At 39.3% G+C, this 14,325-nt stretch overlaps 2 protein-coding genes across 6 annotated transcripts in view; both read left to right on the forward strand.

The window, feature by feature from the left end:
- Positions 1 to 1,160: 1,160 nt before the first annotated feature.
- sox4a (SRY-box transcription factor 4a) lies at positions 1,161 to 4,431 on the forward strand. The gene has a single exon (XM_082185315.1). The coding sequence runs from the start codon at positions 1,608 to 1,610 to the stop codon at positions 2,688 to 2,690; it is 1,083 nt and encodes a 360-aa protein (XP_082041441.1). The 5' UTR covers positions 1,161 to 1,607; the 3' UTR covers positions 2,691 to 4,431.
- Positions 4,432 to 7,154: 2,723 nt separating this feature from the next.
- nrsn1l (neurensin 1-like) overlaps positions 7,155 to 14,325 on the forward strand; it is a 218,430-nt gene continuing 211,259 nt past the window's right edge. For 3 of the 5 annotated variants that reach the window (XR_014210375.1, XR_014210376.1, XM_082185325.1), the window contains exon 1: positions 7,155 to 7,316. The gene's annotated coding sequence lies outside the window, so the exon portion shown is untranslated. Of the gene's footprint in view, positions 7,317 to 13,135; positions 13,327 to 14,325 lie in introns of all 5 variants that reach the window. The other 2 variants (XM_082185326.1, XR_014210377.1) reach the window with 2 other exon arrangements.

Genomic DNA, 14,325 nt, shown 5'->3' on the forward strand with positions numbered 1-14,325 from the left:
TCATGCACACAGTGTACAATTGGTGTGGTAAAAATGGTTAACCTTTTTTTTTTTTTTTTTTTTACTAATACTTTAGCCATGAGGTCAGTGAAGTATTGATTTCAGTTATATTGATTCAGGGTTTAGGAAGTCACTGTCTGCAGAGATAGTGGAGATGAATCTTCACATCTCACAATAATGAGACTTGAGATGCTTAGCCTTTTGTTGTTATTTTCTATCCATGATAGATTACTTGATTACGTAATGCATATTCAGATCTGTTTTATCTAGTTTAACAGTTATTCAGAGCAGACACTTTCTGTGTGGAATAACAACAGTTTTCGGTCCTACGTTGGCTCTAGTACGCCATCTGGAGGCATGAACGAATGCAGTTTTAACAGAGTCACGTTGCCAAACGCTTTCTTCACCTCTTGCATTTGACTGTTTGCTGTGTGAGTGCATTCTGGTATCAGCTTCATTCTAGCAGCCTAGCTAGAAATACAAAATTTGGAAGAATATGAAATGGACTGTTTAAGAAATAGACATCGCTGAAAACCAACCATAAAACACATTTATCATTATTTATTTTTTTGCAACGCGATAACTATAGCACGAGCTAACAACACAAACAAGAACATGCTGCTTTTGAATGGAGAAGCGCGTGGCATGTGGGCGCGCGCTGTCTTTGTGTATAAATAAATAACGCACGGTGCTGTGCATGCTGAATATTAATGGATGAGCGATCTAATATCGCCATTTAATATTGTAAATAAAACAATAATTTGCTGTCCCTCTATGATTCATGCAATACCCGCAGAAAGAAAAAAAAGTAAACACTTGATTGTGGAAAGCTGGGTTTAACAATCTTACATTTTAATCCGTGTTATCGCTCATAATCGAACATCAGAATTGCTTATCCTAACTTACACCCTTGCCAAATTCAGCGTGCGATCTAGGAAAGGGGGAGTGCATAATGTGCCTTTAAAACTAAGTTTGCAGTGTAGATGGAATGAGGTCAGACAGAAAGCTTCTCATTGCACGCGCCGATTATTATTAGATACTATATTCAGCCAATGAACGGCGACGAGGTGTGGCTTTGGCTGTGGATAGGCTAGTGACAGCAGCTGATTGGCTGGAATCTCTTTCCTTTATACCTTCGGAAAAGGATAAATCCTTGTGAGGCGGTTTAGCAGAAGTATTGAAAGTTGTGAAGGGTGATAGGAAGTTCAGAGCATGAAAAAGTGCAGTCGCCTAAACCTACCGCATGGTCATACGACAAACTATGATGAAGACACTTGTCCGTTTCCATTAAACGGCTTCAGATACTTCGCGTCCAGAGCGCACTCTGGGTTCGTTTTCAGTCGAACCGGCAGTTGAACGGCAGACTGTTGATTTTGACGACGTTGCCGGGACTTGACAGGGATATGCGCTTTGTGGACGGCGTGTTGAACCAAAAGACAGTCAGCAGCAGCAGCAGCAGCAGAAGCAGCAACTTTGTGTCCAGACTGACTAAATCTTATTCCACACAAGAGTGAAGAAGAAAGACTCTTAGCGCTATCAACGCGTCTCGAGCTGCAGCACGTGCAGGATTTTCGTGCGCAATTAAAAGTTGAGACTGTTTGTAGTGCATGGGCACAGACCTGGCTATGGTGGAGCAAACGCACATCAGCAACAACAGCGACGTGCTCCCCGGCGATTCTATTGATTCGGGGGAGATGGACCTAGACATGGACGCGTCTCAGACCCCCGGCTCCCCAAACTCAGCTGGGGATAAAATGGACATCGCCTGGTGCAAAACCCCATCGGGGCACATCAAGAGGCCAATGAACGCGTTCATGGTTTGGTCGCAGATAGAGAGGCGCAAGATTATGGAACAGTCGCCGGACATGCACAACGCGGAGATCTCCAAGAGACTCGGCAAGCGCTGGAAACTTTTGAAAGACAGCGACAAGATCCCCTTCATCCGCGAGGCCGAGCGTCTGCGGCTCAAGCACATGGCAGACTATCCTGACTACAAATATCGACCTCGGAAGAAGGTGAAGTCATCCAGCGGCAAGACTGGGGAGAAGGGGGAGCGCGTGAGCGGCAGCCCCGGCGCGAAGTCTGCATCCAAAAAGAGCTCGAAATCTTTCAGCAGGACTCACAGAAAGTCCACGCCGCTTGAGCTGACCGCCCACTCCGTCCCTGCAGACCACCACGCGCTCTACAAATCCAGGTCCGTCTCCGCCGCCAAACAAATACCCGAGAAACCAGCAAAGCGCGGGCATGTGTTCGGGGGATGCAGCTCTGACAGCAGCCCGCCCTCCGTCGCTGTGCCGGCCAGTCCCACTCTGAGCAGCTCGGCGGAATCCAGCGACCCGCTGAGCCTGTATGAGGACGGGCTAGCGAGCGGGAAAGAAGACGCGGAGCCCGCCGCGCGCTTTAAGTACACTCGCGCGCCGTCTCCGACGCCCTCCGCCTCGCACTCGTCCTCCTCGCAGTCGTCCTCCTCGGATGAGGAGTTCGAGGACGAGCTGGCGGACCCCAGTCCCGGCTTTGACAGCTTAAGCACCTTTGGCACAGCGCCTCTGGACAGAGATTTGGAGTTCAACTTTGAGTCTGGCTCCGGCTCGCACTTTGAGTTCCCCGACTACTGCACCCCAGAGGTGAGCGAGATGATATCAGGGGACTGGCTCGAATCGACAATATCAAACTTAGTGTTCACTTATTGAGCGCTAATAATGAGTCTGGTTGAAAGGAGAACTTGAAAATATGACTGGAGGACTGCAAAAGTCCTCCGAGACGAGTCAGAAGACGAATCAACGACATGATTCCTCTTGTTTATCATGCAGCAGATACTGTGGGCTCTCATTATCCACTGACAAGAGTGCAAATGAAAGTGCTTAGCTTGCTCGTTTGGTGCTGGAAGGAGGCGCGCTTTGGACGCAGAGGAAGGCGTTGCGCGGTGGCGAGTTCACGTTGTGCGCCCTCTTCGACTTAAAAAGGGACGTTTTTAAACAGAAAAAAAAGTCTGGTCAAATGCTTGTTTTTTGCTGGAGGTACTGAATGGAGGTGCTCGCGCTTGAGGTTGTTTACCAGAGTCGTTTGTTAGACCAGAATCGCATGCTTTCATTACGATTTAACTACGAAAGGCTGTTGAGAAGCGTAACTGGTGTTGATTCATTGAAACCGAATGGCAGCGCCATATCAGACGCAAAAACAAAACAATCACAATCACCAGCTTTTCTGTCGTCATGACATCAGGATTCAGACGCAACTCAGATGATATTCGACTCTTTACACTACAAATCAGGACCAAAATTCATCCGAGGAGCGTTCTCTCTCTTTCTCTGCCTTTTACTTTTTTCATCCTCGTTCTCTCGCAAGTAACTTTTAAGCGCTGGCATTTTTATATCGATGTATTTATAATGGCCAAACATTGCTCCCCTCAGTCAGTTGTGTTCTAGTCATTCTGTTGTGTGTATAGGCTACACATGCACATGTCCGTCTGTCTCGCGGAAGGGCTAGTCTTGTTTCGTATTATTTAATTGATGACCTCTCACATGGAACGGAGATTAAATGTTTCATTATTTTCTGAGTGTATTTTTGTACAAAATCTATCGAGGGGGTGTCAATCGGTGAATATCGCTGTTTGGATTTCCGATTTTTAAAACCAGGGGGTTGGGTTGTCTCCAGAATCTGCCCCCTAAACATGTTTACAGTGTCAATCCACAGGCTTCTTAAAGAGACAGTATCTACATTTCAACGACCAATCATCATTAGCCTACGATGCGCGCGCTGAATGAAGTTGTATGTAGCTGTAGCTGCAGCGACAGCTGCGATTTATCGTGTCCTTATTTGGGATACTGTACCTTTTGAATACCGATTTCTTTGTGCTTTTATAGTGACACGTTTCGGTTTTAACCACTGGATGGAATTACAGATACGGTCGAAATGCCTATAATTCATGAACAATGAAGTACGTCTTCACTCCATAATTGTACAAGGATATTTAATCTTTTCTACTTGTTGGCTAAATGTAGCTAATTGTTTTAGTATATTATGGCATGGCGAATAGCATTTTGTATTTCTGAATTCAGGTTTATGTAGAGCAGTTGTGTTTAAGGCAGAGGATCAACATGAAGATTTCTATGTACATTGACTGTAAAATAAGTAAAAGATTGCGTGTTTATGTCTGACGATGATATATCATGACAGGAACAAGAACATATATCTTTATACATCCCTATGTTTAAGAGTGTTGTTCATGACTTTTGGAATATATAGATATGTTTTATTGTTTCATTTTGTGCAATATGCTGTGTACAATATTGTTTTGTCTTGCCATACCATATCTCAACATTTGAGTAGTGAACTCAAAAGCCAGCCAATTGTGTCAAGTCACTGCCTGTCAGACCTCTGTACAGAACTTTGTCTTTTTCCAAGAAGGAAATAAAATCAGCTGGAACTGAACCTCAGTTGCAAGACTGTTTCTCTTCATATTCCCTTATTGTTTTTCCTAACACAATTTGTCATTAAATTTAACATTGCATAAAACCAAAGAATCTTTCTGCACCACCATGCATGATCATTTCTGAGAGAAGCACTGCCCCACAAAGGCAAAACACAGTAACTACGCCAACACTGAAACAGAAAATGGCTTCACAAATGTTTTGATTGATTTGAAATCACACTCTGATTCACAGCAAAGTAATCATACAACTACTGTTACTGTGTTTTTTGCATGGCAGACCAGTAAACAAACCCTAGTTTGTTTCTGAGGTCTAAAAATGTAAACTGTGTTTCACAACTTTGATATAAAAATTCAAACATTCCAATATAAAAATATTAAGCTCAAAAGCTGAGAATAAATACGATTATTTATCAATACCACTGATACAGTCCCCTGCATCAGCACTATATGTCACTCTAAATGAGACATATGTAGTGACGCATGGCCAAAAGATTGACTGACAGGCCTGTTGCAGCCTGGAGGGACAAGGGAACTGTCACATAATAACATTACACCACTGTTTCAATTCTCTAGTCCTTAATAGACATCCATCCATTCACCCCTCCCTCCCCAGTTGTCCGCAATAAGACACAGACGGGTGGGTATGCGTCTAACAGAGGCGATCCAGACATCACAAACATGCAATAATCACATTACATGCCTGCAATATGGCATGTTTACATGAGTGGGAAAAAATAGATCAGATGGTTTGTCCGTGTCTCAAGAGCTGAGTGTTTCTGCAACTCGGCCTGAGTCATTATCTAGCATCATCCCAACTGATAGTGCAGGGTGTGAACCTAATGCCCTAGTCAAGTGTGAGCATGGATGCACACTGCAGCAAGAGGGTCTAGACATCGGCTCTGTGGGGGAGGAGTGTGAGACAGATGAGATGTCTCTGCCGGGAGGCTACATTTGGGGCGCTCAAGTGGATTGTTCAGAAGGGATGACTGCTGAAACCAATTAATTCCTTCTGGGTGCACTGGTTTGTGTCGGGAATGGGGAGGGGGCCCTCGAAAGATTTTTGCCTTAATCTGTTTACATCCCCCAAATGAGAAAAGAGACAGGAAGCCGTTTGAATACCACAGTTGTGCAAAGTAAAGATATGAATGTATCAGTCTGTCAAGCAGACTTGGATGATGGATTGTGTTGGGGTGCTGGTTGCAAACTCATGTATCTGTGTTACTTGCTATGCACTGACTTGTTATCTGGAGTCAATGACACAGGCAAAGTTCATATATATATATATATATATATATATATTGAAAATCCCTATAAAACATGAAAACACAACATGTGTGTGTGTGTGTGTACAATATATATATATATATATATATATATATATATATATATATATATATATATATATATATATATATATACACACACACGTTGTTTTCGTGTTTTATGGGGATTTTCAATAAACACAAAGATTTTATACTGTACAAACTGTATATTCTATCCCCTTACACTAACCCTACACCTAAACCTTCTCATCACAGAAAACTTTCTACATTTTCAAAAAAAACATCATTTAGTATGATTTATACGCCGTTTTCCTCATGGGGAACAAAAAATGTCTCCACAAGGACAAAGATTTCGGATATTGCCATCTCCATAATGAAGGTTGTACCAGGCCACACACACACACACACACACACACACACACACACACACACACACACACACACACACACACACACACACACACACACACACACACACACACACACACACACACACACACACACACACACGTGTTCAGGGTTACATACATCTATTTGTAACTAAATAAAAGAGATAATAAAAATTGCATGTTGTTTTTTATGTATTTAATACTGCCCGGAAAATCTATATCTCAAAACAAAAAAATATTTTTTTTTGAATAGGATTGTCTTCTGGAAAACATGTACATATCTCATGTAGCTTCTGAAGGGCAGTACTAAAATGGAATACAAGATCAAAAAAAAAAAAAGCATATGTAAACTTTTGAACAGGGTCATTAAAAAAAATCAGCTATTATTTTTTCTTGTATATATGTGTATATGTATGTATGTGTAGCCTATATATATATATATATATATATATATATATATATATATATATATATATATATAATACAGAATACAGATTTTTTTACTAATAAGATTAATTAATCACGATCAACACACTAAATAACTCTTTAGCACTGGCAGAAGGCAGCACAGATGGTTTGAATCAGTGCACTTATAGAGATTAGAAACACTTAGAAATATTTACACTGATCCACAAACTATGGTCTCCACGCATGTCACCAATACAACCAGATAAGCTTTTGTGAATGTATATTTATTTACAAACATATATAAGCAATTTACTCAAAAACCAAGCCCTCAATACACTCAGTGACCTATATATTCAATTGAAGAAACAAATGTGAATCTACATATTTCAGAATCAACATATATCTGGATGTGCTGTTAAGAAATGATTCTGAGTGCTCAATCCACGACTAAATCATGTCAGAGTAAGATTATTATTATCTTGACATTTTCTAACCTTAAAAAAAAAAAAAAAAAAAACTAAGACAAGCTTGAGTAAAGTTCTTCACAAACGTTTGTAGGTGAAATTGTAGGTGTCATGCTGCTAAGTGCATGGTATTGGACAGGGGGTGGGGTCATGGGTGAAAGGGGCGTGGTCTATCGAGCTGTCTAAGCACGTGCAGACAATGCATTATCATCAATACAAGCCAAACATCTGAACGCTGAAAGTTTTACGCTTTTGGATTACAGCGATAAAACGGGATCACGCATCAATGGACTTTAACAAGTTTTAGATAAAATTCTTCGAAGATGACTTCCTGACATAGGTAAATGATTTTGCAATATTTTAGCGGGAGTTTTGGTGCGTCTGCTCTCAAAGTTGAGCACAAAGGGGGAGTGGAGTATTCCTTTGTTCATCTTGTAATGAACTGACTGGTCACAAACTTCACTTGGCCACACGATAGTGGGATGAGAACACAGTAACCGAATGGAATATCAGTACTGGATGACTTTTCATTAACCTGGCCTTTGCTTTTAAGGAGCTCTTTGGGAATTGTATTTACTCACCACCACGATTGACACGAGGAATAATCAACAAAGAATGAACCCATACATTTTGGTCCATCTCTCCTAAACTTTATAATAATATTCATATTATTATTATCTTGACTGTTAATCAAGAGTTTGACAAGAACTAGGTTAGCAACAGGTCGATTGTTTTTCACTAATTCTATTTAGCAATTCTGGAAAAAAAAAGAAAAGAAAAAAAAGTGACAATATGCAATGTATTTTTTTTTTTCATAATTAGATTACTATCTATATTGTCATGATTATATTATTATCTATGTTTCCATCCATTTAACTCGTCACAATAATTACATTTAAACGAGACAGTCAAACTATTCTATTTTTAAACAGTTCATTATAATTGAAATATGATTAAAGTTTATTATTTTGACATACATTATAATTTATTTTAATCAAGAAAAAAAGCGTTCTTATAAAAAGTGAAAGTTTGAAAGGTTGTAAGGTTGTTTTATAAATAAATAAAAATCACAGTGAGTTGTAGTATTAGAAAGTGCAATGGCAAGTTTAATTGCAGGGGAAATCTATTAATGCTTAATAAATGTTTCAATCTAAGAGAAAGCATTTTGGGATGTTTTTATTTTTTCCTCAATTCCTTTGCTAGACAAAGTATTTCATTCTCACTGGTGCATCTTTTCAAGGACATGAAATCATGTTAAGATCACTGGTTGTACAGTACAATATGTGGTGATGATTACAGGTGTTCTTGGTCCTTTTAAAGTCATAGGTCACACTTGTTGTTCAGTGTTACAGAGAGTGATTATTTCCCCTCCCCCACTCGTGAATGATATACAATAGATAACTACTTTGATATTGATTGAATGCGACACAAGCAACCTTTTCTGAAAAATAAGAAAGGAATAATGTGCAATACAGAAAGATTGGTAGTAGCTGTATAACACCAAGAGAGAAAATCATTTGGACACTTAAAGCCACACTTTACAATGCATGAATGCCATTGCATTAGTAATCAAAATATCAAACCAATTGGCCTTTTCTCAAAACTAATTTCACTTTTCTTTTTTTTCTCTTTTTTGCTGTTAACCAGCTGATTGTTGATGCATGCATGAAGTTAGTTCTCACAGGTGTCAGACCTCAGTGTAGTTAATCACATTGACTATGAACATGATGCACAAACATTTGGCAACGGCTGTTTATGAAAGGATAAAAATGCTACCTTCGGAGGATACATTCCAAGGCATGTCTGAATCCAATAGTTGGCTTCATTTCCTGTCTCCTGAGATTCATCTGAACCATTTTTGAAGGCAGCATAGATGTATCCTTCTCTGCCTTTGTTATCCCACAATCCTGTGCATTCTATTCTGTGACAGTTGAGCTAAAAAATATAGATGGCATCTGAAAGTCGCAGTTGGTGGTAATGCTTTTTTTTTAGCAACTTTTTCCACTTTTGATGTCATTTCTAGTGAGACATTACTATTGAAGTAATTCAATATTCACTAATTTATCACCAAATGTATCACTTTCGTGATGTTCCTTCGTGTGCAAACGTTGTATGCTAAGTCGGATGCAGCCAACCACAAAGTCTATAAATACTTTCTGGCTGTATATAAAATCTACCCTCATTATGCCCTCATTCACCATTCCCTACTTTATTCCATTAAAATAGTCCAGTGAAAGAAAATTAGTTAGTGAATTTGGACCCTGGATATCTTCCGTCGAGAATTATTTCTCACAGTGAATGGTGTATTCTGTGCATCAGTTATACACTCATTATTGAGGTGCATTATGGGACCAAATAAGTGCCCTTGATCATGTCCAATATGGTTTTGGACACCACTACAATTGGTTGTCCCTTCAAATAGTGCACTGTATAAGGGTATTTTTTGAAACTGACAAGTGGATCAGCTGGAAACTTCTACCCATCACTGCATTTGTTCTCCAAGTAAACTGTTTAGAGGCCGTCTGCAGGGGTTTAGAGACACTGTGTTTGTGTATGTGTGTGAGAGAGCGACAGACATGGTGTATAATGTATGCCTGCTTAGAAAGGTTGCTACAGAGATAGCTGTGTTGCCTTGGGTTGTTGAAATGTCTTGTTTTGACATGCCTTGTCTTCCATACAAAAAAACAGGAGAAAAAAAAAAGACATTGCAGGCATCAGAAGACAGCACAGCTAATTAGTCACTTTTGTGCGGGAAGCGTGGTGAGATGATGTCACCGGCAGTGAAGTAATTACTACCCATAAATCATAGTGTGTGTGTGTGAGGTAGGTATAGAGGAGCGAACGCTGGTTCTGGCAGCTCTATTGTCTTAAACTCATGAGCCCACTTCTGTCTCCTTAGTGGAAAGGTAAATAGACACCTTCTAGCTCTCAGGCGTGCTTTAGGATGAGGGAGATGAACCTGAAAACGCTTCCGTGCCTGAGAACTGCATCGCCTCCCTATGGCTTCCAGTGTAGTTATGCATCTGTTCAGCACAAGGGTCATTATTTTAGAAATTAATTTTAGATCTCAGAGTTTTTTTCGGAGTAAAAGCTCTCCGGCTGCGCCGTGACATCAGGCATCATCCGCAGCATTCATTTTCTTCCCAGCATCACAGCGGTTGTTTTGGCACCCCCTTATGTTTTTTAATAGTTTGGTATCTTAGGGCCTTGTCAAGATCGTGGTAGAGGCCTTTGAAATTAGAGTGAGTTTCTGTCAGCATATGCTTTGATTTACTTACTCCCCGTCTATCGCTCTCCATGCAGCCAAGAAAGCCTGATGTTTTACTGTCTCGAAACAGAGTGTGAATTTGCTGACGGTGCTAAACTGTAGGGATGCGCAGGCAGGGCTCCACAGGCTCTGCCCAGCCACACCACTTCTGAAGTTCTCCAGCACTCTCATGTGACAAGCTGTCGGTTGCTGACTGGGAGCAACTGGTAGAAGTTTATGACATGTTTATGTGTGGTTTGAATGCGCACATATGCTGAAGGGTAGCTTTGCGTCACAACTGTGCGTTGGTGCTTTTTTCGGCAAGAGTTTATGATTAAATATATTGTTTTGAAGTGGAGCTGCTCTACGTTCTTCACACTTTTGCGCATTTGGAGGGACTGAAGGGCACATCTGGTTTCCCATAGGGTATTTCAATGGAGCTGAGATAGGCCTTTCTGAGTATATTGCTCCATTTAATGCTTATGTTTATCATGCAGGGCCTAACTAAGGAGAAAAATAATTGTAATTTTACAACAACAACAAAACAAAAAAACAGATGTGGTTGCAGAATAATTCTGTAAAAATACAGTAAAATGTTTACACAGCAACCCTGTTCATTTTACAATTTAAAGTAATTGAAATAAATCCAACTGGCCCTTTCTGCTGATTTAGCAAGGCCATACTGCTATTAAAATCTGTTTTGTATCTTTAACATCTATAACAACCACCATATAAACATAGATGGTAAGAGATAATCACAAGTACATCACAGGTGGTAGTTAATCACAAATAACTTTTCAACAAGCTGAGGTAAATGCTAATATATAGAAGCCAAGGTGCACATGTTAAATACAGAACACCATGGTAACACATAAGGGAACTTACTGTTAACTAATTAACAGGTTTTTACTGTAGCATTTTTACAGTCTTTAAAGTTACATACATTTTTTACAGTGCTGCAGGCAAGGCCTAAACTCTTTCCCTGCCATTGACGGAATTTTCCGTCATTTATGACCCAACGCTTCCCCACCATTGATGGAATTTTGCAATTTTTTCACTGTTATGCATCCTCTGAAAGAGTACAGAATCTCCGGATCGAAACACAGGCGAAGCAGAAGCGTTGTAAGCTAACATGATAATCAAACATTAAATTAAACATTAAATATATATCAAAATTGCTTATAAGGTTACCGAATGAAATGTTGCACCCACAAAGAAATTTACATAATAACTGTGCAAGCTTTGGGGACGTTGATGGACTCAATCTATACTCTGATATATGTTTTGATTATTGCTCTGAATCCACTCTTTTTCATTTATTTATTTTTACAAAAACATGATTTTCTTTTTGTTCAAAATGTTGCTATTTTTATGAAACTTACCCACATTCAAGTGTTGATAAAAAATAATGCATGAAGCAAGAATTTATATGATTTATTTTGCCTAAAAACAGAGGCTTTGTTATTTCCTTTGGTATATTGTATGTTCAGATATTCATACAACAAAATATTTGGTGGGCATGAAATGTTTGAGAAAATGATCAAAAATGCTGGCGGTGCCTGGCAAATAATTGAAAAAAAAAATGCTGGCGGGGAATGCGTTAAAGTCTTAAAATGTCTTAAATTCTGGGAGTTGTTGTCTTTCATCAATTTCATCCATTTTCTGTCTTTTCTCAGTCTAGAAAGCTCAATTCAAAAATAATTTCACATTTCTTCTACATACAGTAAATGACCCATTTTAAATACACATTCATCTTTCCAGAGGTGAAGTATCCCTTTAAGGCCATTGTAAGTCTTGGTGCAGACAGCGCAGTATTAATTTCATTTGTTCAGGTCTATAAAAGTCATAAATTTGACTCTGTAGATATCCTGAGCTGTGACTCTGTTGCAAATTGCGCTCCAGCACACAAGGAACACATGAACCTGGTGCTCTATTTGCAGCTCAATGCAAATGCATCACAGATGTTACTGTACTGTGAAGTCTCCTATCCTCTCTCTTCCCATCCTCTCTCCTGCTTTCTCATCAGAAAATCCCTTTATGGTTCAGATTGGCACACAACATCCAAGCTTCCTTGTTCCACCCAGAATAACCTCCCCTCCTCTTCCTCTTCTTGCCTGTTTTCCATTGCTGCTTCTCACTCACACCCTGACACCTACATATTACTTCTGTTTTCTTGAATTCATTCCTCTGTTATTCCTTTTTCCATATTAGTCGACTCCTGTAGAAAATGTAATTTGAGCTGAATGAGATAAATTTCTGTGGTTTGGCACTTTGGCTGTTTTGTAGCTTGTGGGCTCACAAGATTTCATACTTTATTTCTCGCCTGTGCAGTTTTCAGCATGCATTACTGTACTAATTTAATCCATTTAATATTAAATAGATTAATCTAATAATTGGGGGGGGGATTATTACAATGTTCTTTACATTTAAGAAAAAAAGGTGTTTTCTTTATGAACTGTTCACTAAAAGGTTCTTTGGGGAACCTAAAATGAATATTCTTTGACAATGCTGTGAAAACCTCCTTTTGGAACCTTTATATTTAAGAGTGTAATTAATATTACAGGCTCAGGTGACTGGCTCAAAAACAATCGCAAGATGAAGAAATATTTTATTTTGTTTAATTTTGACTTATTTATTGAACGGAATATCATATTTTTAGAGATTAGAGTTTTATTTCATGCATTGCAGGGCTAGTTATAGACAATTTAATGTAAATTATGGGATGTGATAAGGTGACAATTACAGATAAACTGAAAGGCAATGAGTTGCTGGAACTTTCTTTATAAGTTTTGTTTCTACAGAACACATCTGTGAAAGCAATCACTGCATATTGCACTTGAGGATGAAGGTCAATGTCCTGTGACAGTTGGAGATTGGCTTTACACACTGTGTGTGTGTTTGTGTTTAAACAGTTCCACATGGTTCAGAGAGGATTGAATGATGTTCCGGGACTACAGGAGACCCAGTCACTGAGAACTTTTCACATGGTGGAGACTGAGAGACTAAATGGTCTTCAATCTAAACTCGCAGTTTACAGAAATCACCTTTGAACACCGTATTGACAAGGAACTCTTCCAGCTGTCTGAGCTGCGTAAACTGGAAGGTGAGAGATGTTTTCCCATGAGAAGTTTTTAGTTAATGTGCGGTGGTTTAGAAAAGATGAGAAGACTCTGATTATGAGAGTAAGATCTGAAACGAGAGCTTTGAGGTGGGCGGCACAAATGAGAGAGTGGCAGACCTTTGGAACATCTGCCAATGTGCCTGTGAATTCTAGCGGATTCATTAGAGCAAGTAGGCGGAGGGTGTTTCAGTACTGACAGTTCACAATCTGCAGGAGGCCGCTCCACTAGTAAGGGTGTGGATTGTTCTACTCTCTTTCCTGACCCCCATCCAGTCAGCTGGGGTTCAAGGCAGCTTAGAACCAAATGTGCATTATGTCTTTACACTAAGGAAGGTTAAATGGGGACCGTGCATTACTGTGAGAAAGAGCCATTGCTTGGTTTGTTGGAAGCATCTCGGTCAATATACACAAAGTGTCTGAGACACTGTGGCCATTAAGAACTACATATTTGAGACTTATTACTCTTTTTGTTTAGGGTCAGTGAAATTCCTTGTCTTAAGACTTAAGATATGTCATACATGCACTGGTGTGGAAAAACACCCTGAAGACCCTTCGTATACAGTATATGGCTATGTTTACACAGCAAGCCAAATTGACCAATTTCTTTTGTCAAGTCAAGTCACATTTATTTATATAGCGCTTTTTACAATACAGATTGTTTCAAAGCAGCTTTACAGAGATAACAGGAAAAGAATGCAAAAAGTTTGTTTCCAGAAGAAAATAGCGTCACAGTCAAGCTTAAGTAAGTTCAGTGATGTTTCATTTTTGTTTAAAAAAAGTTATTAATGTAGAATATATATATATATATATATATATATATATATAAAACAATAATATTGATCTGCCTGCATTGCCACTATTATACAAGAACTGAGCTGGACGATGGCATCACGGTTTACTCCAGAGTGGCTATATATATATATATAAATGTAATGTTATTAAATTAAATGTTAAATTTAAGTGTTCCCAACTAAGCAAGTC

Source organism: Leuciscus leuciscus (assembly GCF_965113295.1).
Source record: "Leuciscus leuciscus genome assembly, chromosome: 12".
In the NCBI taxonomy this organism is placed as follows: Eukaryota; Metazoa; Chordata; class Actinopteri; order Cypriniformes; family Leuciscidae; genus Leuciscus; species Leuciscus leuciscus.

Coding starts and splice junctions, on each gene's coding strand:
- sox4a (XM_082185315.1), top strand. CDS start 1,608: ATGGGCACAGACCTGGCTATGGTGGAGCAAACGCACATCAGCAACAAC.